Here is an 18,216-nt window from a genome sequence, read left to right as displayed (position 1 = left end):
AGCATATTCCTGTAGTTTGTGTGACAGAAATGCAAGAAGAAATTGAGTTTTTATTCAACATTTCACCTTTGCAGGGTATTCTGGGTAAGAAAACTTTGGGGAATCCACACAAGTCACACCTCTGTGGACTCCCCCGGGTGTCTAGTTTCCAGAAATGTCTGTATATGGTAGGTTTCCCTATATGGCCGCCAAGCTCAGGACCAAAAACGCAGGTGCTTGCCTTACAAAACCAGGTTATTTTGTGATAGATAATTTTGATGTCTCCACAATACGATTTGAGCAGTGGAATTTGGGGCTAATCTAAACTGGGGAGCTCCCAAGAGATCACTCTCTCTGTGCTTGCCGCCGCATGCACCTGTTCTCTGGGTTGGGCTAACCTGCTATTGTCCCGCTGCACAGACTCTGCTGGCGAAGGGACAGCAGGACTGTCCTCATCACCTCATTCAGAATCACTGGAACAGGAGTTATCGACTGGGACTCCTCAGACTAAAAAAATCACTCCCAGAGTCTACACCATTGTCCTATCCCTCAGATGCTGTCTCAGTATCTGTTGTCTCAGTCTCTGATCCTATGTCAGAGCTGTCCTGTATAACCCGAGTTAGGTCTTGAGCAGCAGTCACCCAACAAGATGCCATCTCTGCTACTGGCTAAACTTCGCTCTAAAACACTAGCCTACATAGACAGTCACAAAATTGCTGGTTGGTGTGTGATACGTGCAACAGTAGAGGTCACCTTACCTTCGCTTCTTCCCTCAATGAGCACATTCTCTCAAGATACTCAAAAAAAAGACACACTATTACTTCACCTTGTCACATACCAATCGTCACAGTCTTTAGCGCTTCTAGCGCTCAGTCCAACAATCGTTATTGGTGCTCCCTCTCCCATGACTTAGTCCTCGGATTCCCTCACTACAACCCAACAAAAGTGCCCTTAATCTCTCCATAGCCTCCCTCGCACATACATTTCATTTGTATTATAGTGCAGGTAATAGCTGGTTTTACTAATCCACTCAGCTATTTACATAAAATACAGATTTGATCTTTGCAGTAGGCATATAAACCTTCTGCGCTACTTTATGGCATCAAAACTGCCACTAGACAAAAGCCAGATCCCTTTGTGGTGGAAACATAATCACAAGAGATCACTTTTATATGTGGGTGCTGGGGGCCGATCACAGCCCCCATCAAACCACACACGCAATGACAAAAGTAATCTCTCTCTCTACATATATATATATATATATATATATAACCTATATATGTCTTTTTCCAAGGGGGCCGACACCCCACCAACCCTCCCCCCCAGTGAAATCCCTGGTGTCTAGTGGGGTGGGCCAGGAAACCGTTTCAGGAAGGCCTTGTTTGAAAGGGGAGAATCTCCCCTTTCAAACGAGGCCTTCCCGAACATCGGGGAGGCCCGTTTGGGTCCATTTTTCTCACCAGAGCAGGAAGCAGCTGTAGTGGGGAAAACAGATAGTGACGTCAGCGCACCTCATGGCTTGCTGACATCACAAAGGGACGGGCGGGGGCACAGGGGGAGACAAGGAAGATCTATGTCTCCCGGGGTTTTTTTTTAAATAAAAAAAATCCTCAGCGCTTTTTTACCCCATCCCTGGTGTCGGCCACTGGTCGTGACCCGCACCTAAGAGGTTAAAATTCTAGAATGTTGGGTAGGCCCACTTAGAGGTGGCCTATCTCACACTGGTGTTGTAAGCATGGCATTAAGAACGTAAGCAACTGTACCCAGTCGCTTACGTTCTTAATGCCATGCTTACAACACGTGAGGAACGTAGGAACGTGAGGAGTATATCTTATTAAATAAGAAGTGTAGTCCATCGGGCCTGGAAGAAAGTATCTTTTCAGTGGCAAATGTGTTCCAGGCACCCTCTTGACTTAAAACTGCAGGCCATGTGAAGTATTTAACAGGGTATTCCCATTAAGGTGATGTAGTGAAATGTGTGTTTTGACCACTGACTTCGTGTTGCACCACTTAGCACCTGGCTTAGCTGTCCAGTGTTCACCAGATACAGACTCCATTTTGTATTCAGTTTAGCCTTAGCTTCATTCTGCCTATTGACTTTACCGTAGCATTAGACACTGCCATGTTAAAGGCTGCCAGTGATTTTACACATTGTCTGTTTTCGTGCTTTTTTCTCACCAAGGACTTTGGTTGATAAGAATATACTCAGACGGCAGGGAACAGCCTTGCTTTTACTTGACATCTTGGGATTGTGGCCAAGTCCCAACGTGTTATTTTCAAAGCATACCTAAACTAGCCAGCATGTTTGAATAGTTCTTGCACAACAGGAGGGGTTTTACCATAAAGCTCCTTCTTTGTTTTTTAAGATATTAAACAGACCCAGTTCGACAGTAGGAGATTCAGAGACCTCAATCAGGATTCAGACATCGGATGCCTGACATATATTTCCCGTGAGGGTAGAGATCTCTCTTTCTCTTTGGCAGTCGAATGGGGTCATCGGCTTGCTGGCAGGAGAAAGATGAAGCACCTGACAGGCCCTACGGTGATGCATTTTGTAATTAATTATTTGTTTTGCATTATAATATAGATACATATATTTGCTGTGTATATTGCAGTGGAGAATCATTTTGGTATGTTTTCATTTCATTGTTGTGACTATTTGTAAACATGTGCTTTCAACATGCTAATCTCCTTTTAGGAACCTTGCGTAGTGAAATAATAAATGTCTTCTTTGGACTAAGAAGTGCATGCCAGAGATTTTTTTCGTCAGTGTATGAGTATTTCAGCTCGGTCATTAGTGAAAAGCAAAACAGGTAAATAGGAAATTATCCTCACCTGTAGTGTATTTAGTTACTTCAAAACCGCAAACCCTAAAGGAAGGTGTCACAATGATAGTATGATGTCATCAATGATGCCAATTAATATGAGGTCATGTAGTATGTGAGGTCCTAAGCAGTGCATGGGAGGGACACAAGTTCTAGTTAGCACAGTAAACTAGGACTGGTGAATGTCAGTTTATTTGTTTTAAAACAATAGTATTACATTATTTCAAATCCTAACTAGAACATAATTGTAATCTTGTTTTTAGTGAATGTTTACTGGTTTTTTTTTTTTATATATATATATATATATATATATATATATATATATATATATATATATACACATATATATATATATAAAAAATGGAAACTAAAATCTTAGTAGCTTACCTTACTAGAAAAGTACTTTAACGTGTGATTCTTTCAGTGCATTTCTGAGGATTTAAAAAAATGTAAAGTATCCTATTATTTCCATAGCTAACTATAAAGTAATTTCAACCTTTGTTTCTTTCAGTGAATTTCTGGGGTTCTTTTTTGGCATAATAAGATCTTACTGCCATCCTTAACTATACTGCAATTTTAACCATTGTTTTTTCAGTGAATTTCTGGGGTTTTTGATCATATTGGCCCAACTCCCTCATTGAGAATTACTTTTGACCGTGCAAGGTAAGGGTGGTTGGCTTCAACAACTTCCCACAGACACCAACCTCACATTTTCTTTTCATTCTTTTCATTTTTTCACAGGACTCCTGCATGACTACATGGGGGCCTTGCTCTGTGCTACAGTTTTTGGCTCCTAGGAGGAGGGGAGGTGGAGGCACCAGAAGGCTCAAGACCCTGCCACCTTGGATATTAATGTTTTTACAATCTCAGGGCATGGGGACTATAGGTAAAGGGAGATGTGGGTGACTTCAGGGATCGGGTGGGTGGAGGTAAAGGGAGGCCAGGGTGACTTGAAGGCTCAAGGATGGGCAGAGGTAAGGGGAGTTGAGAGTGACTTGAGAGTTCATGGGTATTCAACTTAGGCCAGAATCAGCAATGGAAATGACTACAGTTGACCCACTGCTTGAAGAACAGACTTGCATACCCTAGCTCAACTACTATACCAACCTCACCTGTTCTATTGTACTTAATGGTATGGTTTCAATGCAGGGGGTGAGCTCAGGATTTAGTTTTGTTTCCAGATTATGTGTTGGCCATAAATCCTCTTACCTAACTATTCTAAGAACGGTAGGGACCAATGACTTCCTGTGATAAAGGCCTTAGGGAAGAGAGACAGAAACTCAGCTATTGTAAGACGCTACACAGTAGGTGTCAGATACCCTCTAGGCTGACAAGTTTACCTCAGCGGTTGCCAACGTCTCTCCCTTTTCCTTCTCCCTCCTTCAATGACCATACCACCACCAATAGGTTCTTTCACCACTTTTTTTTTTTTTTTTTTAACTCCCCAACTCCTCTTGTCCTTTTAATTTCTAACGTCTCAGGTGAATGAGCGTATTAAGTTTTCAGGAAACAGAAGGATTTCCATTCTTCTATGTGTTAATGCACTTAAATGAATTATTGATTTTTTCCATGGCACAACATTAATGGCAAGTGTGGCAATATGTGCGAATAGGCACATAGTTGAAATTAAACCTGCTACAGAGAAAGGTTCACACACATTCAGAGTTTTATTATTTGTAATCTACCATACTGTAGCATGAACACAACATTGCTAGTGTCTGCTTACATGATTTTATAGACAATTCTGCTAGAGCATGCCAGCCTTTGAATTCAGGTAAGTGATAAATGAGGCTCTCGAACATCATGGACTCAAGCACCAAACTCAGCAAAGGCTAAAAAAATATAAAACAAAATCATCTGGGGGATCAGGATAACCCAGAACTCCACAATACTATAAGTTTTTAGAACTTCACTGGAAGGCTACATTTTAGAGTGGACTTGTATATCACCAGTGATTAAAGCTTCATTAGCCATTAGATGTTTTAATTATGTTACCTATCAAGATTGACACACAGTTTATAGAATGCATGATTCAGGATGTTCCAAATCTATACGAGCCATTCAGTACAAAACTGGGCATAGAGGAGTCAGCTTAAGATTTCATACATCTCCCCAACATGTGATACCTTAAGAACTGATTTTCTGGCTAATATTTTTTCACATTCGTTTTTCTTGTACCTAATCTACGCCTTCTTAAACAATCAGAATGTGAAGACTATGCAGGGTTAGGCCACAAATGAAAACCGTAGCTCACCAAAGTCTTGCATTACGTTAGTATGCACTGTTGGACTGACTCAATATTCTGAAAACACACGGTACAGCAAGGAAGAGTTAAAGGGAACATTGTTATATTACATTCCATACATTAGTCCCTTTGCAAAGTTTGGTGTGTTCTAATGGCGTCATAAGCAATAGTTAAAAGAAAGAATCTAAAAGAAAACTGCCTAAAGCACAAGCACTTTATTTAACTTATAAATACAATGATCCTAACTGACCTAAACACCCTGGAGGTTAATTTGCAGGTTACATACTAGTATGCTCATTTATTATTAAGAACTAACAAGAGGGACAAACAAAAAGTGTTTACTGCATAGGAAGTGCAATAATAATGAAAACTCAACTTACGTAGGCTGTGCAAGGCATCCTGGAGCTATTACATTTTTAGAGGTGTCATCCATATGTAGTGCTGTGAGTTCCACCATATTTACTGCTATATCAATTGTGTGGCCTGGAAGCCTTGGAAGTGTTGAAATAATTTTCTCCACAAGACTGTCTCCATGATGACCAACAGCTCCTAAATAATAACAAAACAGACATCAGAAAAGTTGCAAATAACATTGATCTTAGATAACAACAGGCTCTAATTCAAAGTCATACAAGGTCAACTTAATTACAGCATAGTCAACACACTCACAGGACAATCCAGCTCTGTTGGGCATATAAATCATCATTTTGGTCAAGCAAGTTAAAATGTTTCTCCACACTACTCAACACAGTGGTCTCAATGAATTGCACTTCTCAAACCCTACAAGAGAGGCAAAATCTCTTTATTAGGCTTGCTATTCTCACTCCAACGTTTAGTCTAATTTTTACACTAAAAAGACTATTTCCACTGAAATTATTAGGTTAAATTATGAAGCTTCAGTCTCGTAGCAGAGGAAATTCTAGAGCTCTGGACTTAAATAGGATAACTCACACCAATGACTTTGTAACTGAAAGAAATGTAAGTCACAATAACCCACATCCCAATTCCAGAAACTGCGATTATGATGAAAATCTGTAGAGTGCACAGACGTTCCAAGGAGTGTCCCGGCACTAGACTTTACAGGTAACACAGCTAAAAAAAGAGTCATGTTTTCAGCCTCTTCTTAAAGGTCTGTTCCAATCCTGCAAAACTGAAGTCCAGGGGAAGTTTATTCCACGCAAAAGGACCCAGAAAGGATAAGGAATGACTACCTATCCTGAGATAGATCCTTGAAACCGTCGCCAACGCTACATTACATGATCGGAGTTTCCTAACAGGACTGTAAAAGTGAATTATGGTGGCCAGACATCTAGGGCCTATATGATATAAGACTGTATAAGTAAGAACTAGAGTCTTAAACATAATGCATGTCTTCACAGGGAGCCCATACAAAGCGCAGAGATGTGGGTTCTCAGAGGAAGATTGAGAAGCAGCTGTGTCACTGCATTCTGAACTACCTGCAGCCTCTGGATAAATCAGACAGTCCAAGGTACAGGAGATTAAAGTAATCCAGCCTAGATGCGATAAGGGACTAAATTATAGTTTTCCTGGCTGGTGCAGACAAAAGAAACAAAACCTTTTGCAGCATGCGGAGGCAACCGAAACAGGTCCCTACCACAAGCCTAACTTGAGGCAGGAACAAGAACTGCCTTAACCACATCTGTTTGAGGGAGTGGCGGGGGCGTTCCCTCAGGCCAGCAAGCCACTCAATCCGGGGACACATCTAAGTCAAAGAAAAGTATTTCCATCTTATCAGCACTGCTCAACAGCTGGTAATGGTGCATTCAGAACGCTGCAGTAAGGTATGGCCTTATTAAATCCATATCTTTGTCTTTATTAAAGGAGAAGAGTAGCTGAGTGTCACTCGCATACCAGATTATCTTGGCTCCACAGGATTCAGCCAAATAGGTGAGACGGGTAAAGTAGATACAAACAGTGCTAAGAACAGAACCTTGGAGGGCCCCTACTGTTATGGCATTGGTTCCTGATGAAAAAGGAGGGGTCCATACCTCTTGACCTCTGTTCCTCAACAACTCAGAGCAGAGGCTTCCAATCCAATCATCTGAAGACAATGTAGAAGGATAGAGTGTGTGGAACCGTGTCAAAGGACGCTGACAGATCTAACAAAAACAGCACAACATTGCACCTGTATACAATTTACATTTAATATGCTCAGATATCTCAAGGAGAACAGTTCCAGTACTGTACAGTTATTTATGGCAAGAACAAAGGTGATGATTTGTGTTGTACATGCAGTAGCATCACTTACATTCTGAATAAGGGTCCCCTATACTGCAGGTTCTTCAAAGCAGAGGCGCTGTTTAAAGACTCTTGGAAACTGTCTTTGTTAAAGGATGTTACAGGCGATTATTTTTCACATATTTGATCATTTAGGTTTAAAGAATGTTAATTAAACCTAAACTTGACAAAAGTGCATTTGGAGTCCTTGGTGTGTACCGTAGCTTAGAACATTACACAGTTGGCACACCCAGTGGGACAAGATTCAAGAGTATTTGTCAGATCAGTCTGGGTCCTGGTATAATTGACACCATATTTTGTTTATTTTCAAGACAACCTTTTTGTTGCTACCATTGCCCAATCCTAAACAATGGAAAATTTTCCACCATACATCAACAATGATTCTCTTCTGATTGATAGATAGGAGAAGCTCGCAAAATTTTTTGCAAGCGAAAATGATGAGCAAAAGCCACCATTTGCTATCCACTGGTTCGCTGATGCTTGGGAGCGCTTATAATTTTTGTGGCACTGGAAAACATTTTGTTTTACTCTAATGGGAAGGGTAGTTTGTCATCAGAGACAAGATTAAATGAGCGTGTGTACAGAGTGTGGAACAGAAAAAAAGGTATGCTTGTGAGGAATGATCATGGTCCATTGGTGGACACATTAAATGGCAGTAAAATAAAAAAATAAAAATCAACTGCAAATTTGGCTAGCCTGTTTGCTAAGCTGCTTGAGTTCAAGTAGTGTACTTTTCTGATGGTAAGAGTGGATTGACTATCAAGATTTTATTATTGAACTAGGACCAGGATGATGAGGACTTTCGAAGACTTCGAAGACTGGGTTGAAGAGTACATAATAGCTTATGTCGATGGCACTGTTGTATCCACAGAAAGTATTTCATGGTGTAAAGAAAATAAAAAGGATACAACTCTCAGAAAGGCTGAAAAAAGCATTACTAAGAGAAAAGTCACTGAGTGCAAAGTCGCAGTATTTAAAAAAAAAAATACTCAGGTGAATTTTCCATGGAAGGAGATTTGGAATGGAAGAAATATTCTAGTGCCGCCATTTTGTTTTAGAGAAATATTTATGCAGCCTATTGTGGCAATTTGGGCATGGATATCATAGGAGAAGATTCAGAAATTATTTCTGGCAGCCAGTGCATGATGGGGACGTATAGAGGTTAGCTCAGAGGTGCATTCTGAGCAAAGTAAGCCACAAACATTTTGTTACCTTGATGAATGTTAAAAAGCATGACTAGAAAGAACATGTCAGAAGGTCAGTGGTGATTTTCTACTCCCTTTTAGCTACTGTATGGCACAGTCTAGCGATATAATTTTTGGTATTACAAAGCACCTGGTAGACTTCTAATGCCTCCTAAGCATTGCAGTTAACCAACATATAATTCGGAGTTCAGAAAATAGATCGGTGAATCATTGAACCTACTTGGAAGAGTATACAAAAAATGATAACAGATTTATTTATTTTGGTTCCTCTCACCCTTTCCAAAGACAGAACACAGACACAGGCATGCACTATCAATTAATCAATATACACTTTATTTGGTTCATAAATAAACCATAAAAGCGCATACAATCAAAAAACACCTAAAAATTTATAAATACTCAATCACAAAATACATAAAAACCAGCAATACAATGCAACTGAATACAACTATATGGATCAGACGCCATTCACCTGGAAACCTCTGACATGTTAGATCCTGAAGATCTGATCCATCCGTGCTCGACGGAAAGGATCCCAGCACCTAAAGTGGCCTCCTACGTGGCGGGGCACCTACACAAACCACTTGACAAGGAAGTTAGAAACCATTTAATGGCGGAATGTCCTCGCCCCTCTTTCAAAGATAAAGTAGCATCTACCCAGAGATTGATACCAGTATGGCAACGTTCCTAGCAAATTTCATGAAGGACCCCAAGAAGGGGATCGACCGGTCCTGACGGGCCTGCCAGGACAAACTCTTGGACATAGTAGACCCTCTCACCAAGATCCTCGACATGGCAGAGGACAGCAAGTCCTCGGGTACCCTCATCTCCCCAGAAGCGCTGTCAGGATGGGCTCAGCGGGCAATCATCTTCCTGGGAAACACCAACTACGCGCTCTCGACAGAGAGAGGCAGGTCTTTACTTATTAAGGTAGCCCCCAAACTGGAGGAATTGGCAACATTAGAGGCGGGCCCAGTGGCTCAAGGCAGACTCTTCAGTGGGCCTTTTATCCAGGAACTCTGCAAGTTCGTCCACACCTTCACATCCCTGGATAGGGCGCAGACGTCCATCAAGAATTTTTTCACTCCTCGGGTTTTTGCCTTGGCCAATCAAGGACAGGGGCGCTCGACTGGCCATCCACCTCAGAACGCCTCCAGGGGGTGAGGACAGTGGCAAGACGCCTCCCACTTCGGGTCCTCCTACCCAACCAGACAATACCCCCAGACACCGGGGATCCAGAGGCACCAGCAGAGGCAATAACAACAATCCCCAAGGTGAGTGCCTCTCATACTATGGGTTATCCTTTGGGGGGCAGATTGGCGCAATTCTAACACAACTGAGAAAGCCTTAACTCAGATGCTTGGGTCCTGCAGACAGTAAAAGGGTTTCATATAGAGTTGTACGACTCCCCAGTACAGGCAAAAAGACCCCAACCCCTACTGTTCTCCACAGCCCAAATGGATCTAATAGAGGCTGAAATCTCCGAACTATTGAAAAAAGGGCTATCACCCCAATGTCTCCCCATCCTTCTGGATTCGTCAGTAATGTTTTCCTGGTGGAGAAGAGGGACGGGGTTACTGCCCGGTTATCAATTTTAAAGAATTCAACGAATGGGAGGTATTCCGGCATTTCAAAATGGAGGGCAATCATCTCCAGCGGGACCTCCTGCAGGGGAACGACTGGATGGTGCGCCTCGATCTAAAAGATGCTTACCTAACTGTGCCTATTTTTCCCCCTCATCGTCACTTTCTCCAGTTTCAATGGAGAGAGCAGATGTTATAGTTTACTTCTCCACCGTTCGGTCTTTTCTCCGCTCCGTGGTGTTTCACCAAGCTCTTAAGACCCGTGGTGGAATTCCCCAGGTCCAGGGCTATCAGGCTCATCATCTACCTCAACGACCTTCTCCTCATGGATCAATGCCCATATCATCTCTCCACGCATCTCCAATTCTCCATTCACCTCTTGGAGTCTTTAGGTTTAGTCATCAATGTGACGAAGTCAGCTCTGACCACTGTTCAGTCCCTCCAGTTTCTGGGTTTCATAGTGGACTAAGTCAAGGCCACCGTCAGCCTTTCAGCTCGCAAGCTATCCAAGATATGTCACAAACTCAGACGGACTTTGGTCAAGGAAACTATCTCCCTTTGCCACCTGGCTCACATTGTCGGCCTTCTATCATCCTCCATTCAGGTGATCTTTCCGGGTCCCCATCACTATCGAGCCCTGCAACAGGTCAAGATATCCCACCTTCGGAAGGGCCTGACATACTCTCAAACGATTCCCCTCTCGGACAAAGCCAAAGAGGAAATCCAATGGTGGATTGCGCACATGGAGGCATGGAACAGCTGCGCCATCTTCGGCTCTCAACCGGATTTGGTCATAGAATTCGATGCCAGCACATCTGGTTGGGGAGCACGATGTGGGGAGGTTACCACAGGTGGCGTGTGGTCTTCAGAAGAACGTTCCCTCCACATCAACAGACTAGAACTTTTGGTAGGCTCTTTCGCTGTACGCTGCTGGACGAAAGACAAACCTCAGTGCTGCGTCTTCCTAAAGATGGACAACATGGCAGCGGTCCACTACATCAATCATGTTGGAAGCACCCGCTAGAAGGATCTTTCCGACCTAGCGAAGTCCTTCTGGGAGTATCTCGGTGATGGCAGAACATCTACCGGGAACCTCCAACCAGGTGGCGGAATGGCATGACGCAAGCCTCTGGAAGCTCCACAAGGAGGTCTTCAGAGCAATCAAGGATCGTTGGGGTCCTCTCTCTATAGACCTCTTCGCCTCCAGGCTGGACCACCAAATCGACAGGTATTGCAGCTGGAGACCAAATCTCAGAGCGATCTGACGGATACGTTCCTCCAAGACTGGTCCCAGGAACAGGGATATGCGTTCCCTCCCTTCGCCATGATAATGAGGATGTCATCCCACCTCCGGCGGCAGAAGGCGGACCTAGTGCTGATCACGCCGACGTGGAAGACTCAAGCTTGGTTTCCAGTTCTGATGGAACTTTCTTGGGATTTTCCAATCTGTCTACCCTTTCTCCCGGATCTCCTACTCGATCCGTCGGGGCATCCCCAGCCCCTGATAGGGAACAGTTCTCTCAATCTTATGGCATAGAGGATTACCGGGGACAATGAAAAGCACTGGGACTTTCGCAAGAGGCTGCCTCTCTCCTTGCCAAAGCTGGTCAGAGGGCACTAGCAGGAGATACAATTCTGCATGGAACCGCTAGCTGGGTTGGTGCCTTCAATGACACTTGGATCCCATGGGGGCAGGAGTTGACCATATAATTAACTTCTTAGCGTCTAACATCTGAAGGGATGGCGTATAGGTCGATTAATACCTTCCGCTCTGCCATCTCAGCAGGTCATCGCCCAATTGAAGGGCTTCCCACAGGTCAACATCTTGTGGTATGCAAGCTGTTGAGAGGTGTTAGACTATCTTATCCTCCCGAACCTCGTTACTCTTCCCTATGTCAATAAGGTTCTTGCTCTATTCCGCGCTTGGCCTTCTAATAAATACCTTTCCAGGAAACAATTGTCAGCCAAGCTAGCAACCCTCTTATGTCTGGTATCATGTCGCAGAGTTTCAGATGTCAGGGCATTGGGCTTAACAGGTAGAGTTTTTTTTCCTGAGGGTGTGTGTTTTCATATTCATAGGCGTACAAAGTCTAACTCCCGGACAATTTCATATCCACAATTCTCACAGGCTTCAACTGTGCGTGATCAGAGCGATTAAGGCTTATGAAGCCATGACAAGCGAACTCAGACCACATGGAGAGGAACAACTTCTCATAGCCCTGATGAAACCCCATAGAGCGGTTACTTCCCCTATAATTGCCAGATGAGTTAAATGGGCCATGCGTGAGGCAGGAATAGACATTTCTATTTTTGGCACCCACACAGCGAGAGGCGCTATGGCATCTAAAGCTTTCTCAATGGGAGCTCGTTTGGAGGATATCCTCAATGCAGCCGACTGGTCTTCAGAGTCTACCTTCAAGATGTTATATTTTAGACCTATTTAAAGCTTATCGACCACTAGGGAGGCCACGTTCTAAAGTAGCCTAATCCTCGCCTCCGGTTCTGACATAGAATGGACAATTTCCTAGCTATTGTAACGGAAAGTTTCAATTCTATTAAGGACACGGAGGTGAGGATTAGCCCTCCCTTTAGATCAAGGTTCCCGCCCGACGTATCAAGTGGGTAAGCTAAATTGGCTTCTATACCTGTACAAAAGTGCTAATGACAAAGGTTTAATGTCTATACGCAGAAGTGCTAATGATGAAGGTTTTAATGTTTTATATACTCGCATGTTGTTTCTGCCGTTGTTGGTACTGTGTGGAACTTGGACAGGACTCAGTTGCAATGTTTGATTATATGTTTTCTTTAGAGATGACTTGTGTTAATCATTGATTTGTTACCTTAGGGACAGATACCTCGAAACAAGACTGAGGAAGTCCATACTGTTGCAGGTCGCAGGAAGAAAGAGCAGCAAGAGATGTAGGCTTGGGCTCTTCAGGCTCCTGACGACTGCTTATTGGATGTCGCTGCTTGGTCCTTCTTCGTTGTTGTTTTCTCAAGTTCTCATGGGAAATGCAGTTTAATGAGTGGTTAAACGCTTGGTTAATGCTGCTGTTAAAATAAAGTGAAGAAAGAAAAGCCTAATCCTCACCTCAGTGTCCTTAATAGAATTTAAACTTTCCTTTACAATAGCTAGGATATTTTTCATTCTAGTACCTAAAACAACAAAAGAATGAACCATTTCCCTTTATCCATCTACCTCTTCTTTCAAACATCACATAACTAAATCTATGTTCTTAGAGATTACTCTATCTAAAAAAAAAATCAGGGGGTCAGATAATTTACAGTAAAGTCTGAGGCTGTCTGTAGATGGAGATAAGGTTACTAAGCCCTGTAAATGTTTGCAAATGCACCCTAACTGAAACATCAAGGGCTATTTCTAATGGGTTTTTATCCCCCAAATCTGTACTAATGACAGTACCATACTGCAACTGATCAATTAGATTTTGAGACACAAATATATAATCATTTATTCAAGTATAATTTCTCCCCTGTAAGTAGGCAACTCCAAGTCGGTGATGCTCGCAACATCTAATGTATTGAACAAATCAAGAGAGGTAAAAAAGGCTTCCAGCTCTTTATCTCTTGTATCAGCTCCTACATGACTACCTAATCCATTCCCCATGTAAGTGACCTTCTCTCCAAAATTGCAGAAATACAATCAAACAAACCCAGAAAGCAATGATTAGGCACATTAATTTTAATAATAATGACTTTTACTAATCAAATACCTGGAAGTCACTTTGAGAAGTTTTTACGTGCTCTCCGTGGCAGCCAAGTGATAGATTGACCCATATTTTTAGGCCACAGGATGCACGACCTGAACGAAACTGGTACACTAAAACACAGGTAGCCTTCTGTCACTATGGGACTGGTATCCCAAGTTTCCTGAAATAGCAATATATCATAAGGTTTAAAAAACGTATGACAATCTGGGAGAACCATCTTCATGTGCATCCCTGTGACGTTCAAGCTCAATATTTGAAGGGGACGACGCTTAACTGTAATGGGACAGGCTGTCAGAAAATTTCCCAATAGAGGTGGATTTACTGATGCCACTATACTTTCAGGCGTAATTACAGTCTGTCCCTGAAAAGAGGGCTGCTGGGCTATACTTTGAAAGTTAATTAAGTCCCTTGTCCCATACAATATAGTAATGTCCTTTGGCAGGTTAGGCACATCAAATCAATCGATCTTGTTACAATCAGAAAACACTACATATCTATTATTACAGAGTAAGCCTTGAGATGCCTAGAATTGAAATTTATCTCATAGGAGAGGGCCTGCCCTCTTTTTAGAGGGTTTATAAAAGTGTCCCAGCGGTCGCCAAGCCAATGAAGAAATTTGTTGCATCCTGATCCCAACACTCTATTTGGTTTTCCTTTAAGGGGGGCATCCTCGCCATCACCAAAACGTAGAGACATGCATTCCAGTGAGAGCTTAAGGATCGTAGTGTTAGAAATAGTAGCATCCTTTTTAACTGCAACCCTGTTTACTTTGCTTGTGACATTCAAGGGATGACTGTTAGTTTGACTGCAACCGCTGCCCAATGCTTCAGAGCTCGTGCCATCGATACTAGTATGAGTAGCTTTAATTCCATTTATAACTTCTTTTGCAATGATTAATGAATTTGAATTGCAAGCTATTGGTTGCTCCCGAGCGAGTTGCCCTGATATGCATGCTGCATGTCTAAAGGAGGATGCAGACTCAGCGAGATCCTCTGTATTCCCGGATGCACTATTTATAAAAGTGTGAGTGAGGTGCAACCAAGGTTGGTAAGTGATGGCGTTCAAACAGTCTGATAATGGCCTTAAGTGCTTTAAGAAAAAATCCACAAATTTGGCACATATTTCCTCAATAATTGTATCTCCAGTACTTATCAAGGCCGGACACTTCCCACTGGGCAACAGTTTAGATTTAATACTTGCCAGGGGGACATGGTTGCTTGTTTTCTTCTGTTTTACATTCGGTTCAGGAGAATGTTTAGAACTGTCAGTAATTACAGGGGTTGAACAGGTTCAGAGTGTGTCTTTTGCAGATGCAGTCTCTGGCATAATGACAGCATGAGAAGCCAAGGATATGTTTAAGGGTATGACCCTGGTCACAGTCCCAATGGCATCCACCACTGAATTGTACCTCGATGCGGCGGGCACATCAAACCCCTGACTAATTTCACGAGGGCCAATCCCATGCCCAAAAGATAATCTGCACTCAGTTAGAGCTATTTCAGTAGATACGACTCCTATTGCTCTCTCCGACATGGTGTCAATACTCATAAGGAGACAAAATATTCCCAGGAGCTTTGCGTTTCCCCATGGAACTAGGTATGACCACCTTTTACTCCTGACTGAACAGATCATCACTAAATTACACACATCCCGCAGTGATAGGAATAAACTGAAATCTGGCGCCTGACGCCATCATGGAACGCACAGGCCCCATAGACACACAACAACAGGGATAGGACGCTCCTAAGGGATCTCTGTGATGACCAAGCGTTAGTGGACATCTGGCACCCACCCCACCCAACAGAGAAGGAATACTGATTCCTATGGGTGATGTGTGGCACTCAGTTTCCCAACTAACTTGGACTGCGACATTCCCGAGGGCTCACTGTCAGACCATGCCCCTGTCTGAAAGGACATGGATTGGAATCTGCAGAAACCCTGACATCTCAATGTGGCTCATTATAAAACACATCATAAGACGGTGCGAATAAATTCCCATGTGACTTCCTATCTAAAGGAGAACTAGGGCTCCGTACACCATCTCAAATCCTTGGGACAGCAGCCAAAGCTGCTCTCCAAAGACAACTGATGAGGAATGTGATGTTTGTCAAGAAGCAATGGCGCAACAGCGGTTCTCAAGTTGTGTTCCATGGACCCTGAGGGGTCCGTGCCACAATCCCAGGGGTCTGCAGGCATCTCAAGGCCAGGGCTAGCAGGATGACACTTCTCCAGTTGGGGCCTTGCGACAGAAACACATTGTTACTTCACTGCGCAGCAGCTTTAAAAGCACTGCAAAGTTCCTTGTATATCCAGTAGTTTTCAGGCACAAATATAAGTGTCAGAAGGTGGTTCTGACTATCTGTTCCGCCCAGATTTTTTGCTTTTGGACCACCTGGTTTTCGACCTTTTACTAAGAGGGAGCCTCACAGCCTGGGGCTCACCCATATTATACTCATGGTAAAATGGACTGCGCGTGTTTACCGCAGGCGCCACCTTTTAGGACAAGGCTTCTGCGAAACAGCAAGGCGAAGGAGGCCCAGGGCTGGTTACATGTGATCACGTGTGCAACCATGTGAGGGCTGCCCGGGGATAGACTCCTGTTGTGTGCAGCCCAAGAACTGCACGCAGGTAGCCTGGTGCAGAATGGGCTATGCAGAGTGGGTGGTGACCTGGAATAGGCCTTATGATGTGGGTATGCACATGTAAGGGATAGTCAGTGTGCTTTATTGTCTTGACTTTATTGTCTTGACTGTAGTTACACTCCGTTATATTCCAATGGGCAAAGCTGCCCTAGCGCAACTCCAGTTTCCTAGGGTCCACAGACTCCAGAGTCACACCAATGTACACTGGAACCTGTATGAAAAGAACACTGCTGTAGGTTACAAAAGCATATCTGTACTGCTTATGGGTCATCCAGGAATGTCATCTTCCTCTGACTCAGCTCAGGATCAGGGCCCAGACCTTTGTGACCCTCCTGGACTGGATTAACTACTGTTCTCTCCAGCCGCAGGAATCGGGCCCTGCAACAATCAGCTAATTGTCATCCTGTGCAACTGATTCCTCGGCGACACCATTTTGAGCTATCCAATAAGACTGTGCAGGAAGGTTGGGATGGGGCAAAGAGGTGATGTAGCATATCAGGATAAGCCAGAGGCGCAACCCTGCTTGACACTTTCACCCCCATTTAAGAGCTCTTGCACAGGGGAGACAGCTCTCTCTTGGATGTGCTTTCCTGCACAACACTGGGAGTGGAGGCTGGTGCCTTGGACGGTTGAAAGGAAGAATCCCCTGACTGCCCAGTGGGGCAGGGACTCTGCCTCTGATTGACCCCAGACCGGCACACCCCAGGACTAGGTGAGCTGGTCCCCTTACTCCCAACTTAGGACCAGTGGGGTAAAGATGTGGGCTTCGGCGCAAGGAAGGAACAGTGCCCAGAGAGACACCCAGGTGAAAGGCTGGCGCAAAAATTCAGTAAGACTGGCTCCCTACCAAGTTGGGGATTTTTATGGCCAGGAGGCCTGAACAAAGTTTTCCAGGTGACAAGGGCTCACCCACCAGGAGCGAAAAGAGACCACAATTGTCTAAATTGGCCCTAAAGAGGCCAGAGTTATGGCCATCAGAAGACTGGTGACCTTTCCAGCATGAGCAGCGAAGCTTGTGTGGCGTGGGGCTTCGCCGCTGCTCCAGTCTGTTCCCGCAGTGTGGGCCAGGGCCTGGTAGCTGCCACCAAAAACAAGTAACCGATGAGGGGTAGCACCATGGCACTCCCCCCAACCCCCCAAAGTGAGGTGGGGCGCAGGACCCCATCCCTTGGCTTCAGCGGGGAAAAAAAATAAAGACGGGGCACGCTGTCACCCCCCCCAAGAAGCAGTGCGGGGGTTAAAGGACCTCATCACTGGGCCCTGACCGTGAAGAAAAATCATGGAGTGCCGTTGCGCTCCCAGTGAAGCAGCCCGGTGACCAAGCAACCCATCCCTCGCCCCGATGAAGAGCCGAGCCTGGGAAGAATGCCGTCACACACCCGTGAAAGTGAGAGGGGGCCCAGGATCCCATCCCTGGGCCCTGATGGCAGGAGGGGAAGAGTGCAGTTGCACTCTTCCATGCGGCCCGGAAGGCCGCCGCACCACAAGTGTCTGCCCGCGGGAGCAGGCAGACCAGGAAGAAGAGCCAGCTCTCGTAGCATCTCGTAGCATCACACACAAAGGTGTCAGCCGTGTGGGAAGCAGTCAAAAGCGGGTGGGGATGAGCTCACCGAGCTGCTCTCCAACGAAGCAACACTGCACGCGGGGTGCCCAGGTGAGACCGGACACCACAAAAGGAAATCCAGCTGCGGAGGGAAGCCACACAAAAAAAGAACAAAAAAGGTGGAAAGCTGAGCGGCTCTCCTCGGCG

General features: G+C 44.4%; 1 protein-coding gene across 1 annotated transcript in view; it reads right to left on the bottom strand.

Annotated features, from left to right (window-relative positions):
• The window catches only part of SCFD2 (sec1 family domain containing 2), a 1,619,339-nt gene that overhangs the window by 1,523,269 nt on the left and 77,854 nt on the right, over positions 1–18,216 (bottom strand). The window contains exon 2 of the mRNA XM_069201324.1: positions 5,430–5,598. Coding sequence (XP_069057425.1) covers positions 5,430–5,598 — 169 coding nt within the window. The remainder of the gene's footprint in view (positions 1–5,429; positions 5,599–18,216) is intronic.

Source organism: Pleurodeles waltl, chromosome 1_2 (assembly GCF_031143425.1).
Source record: "Pleurodeles waltl isolate 20211129_DDA chromosome 1_2, aPleWal1.hap1.20221129, whole genome shotgun sequence".
Taxonomy (NCBI): Eukaryota; Metazoa; Chordata; class Amphibia; order Caudata; family Salamandridae; genus Pleurodeles; species Pleurodeles waltl.
Note: the sequence above shows the minus strand (reverse complement) of the source record. Positions and strands in the feature narration are given on the sequence as shown.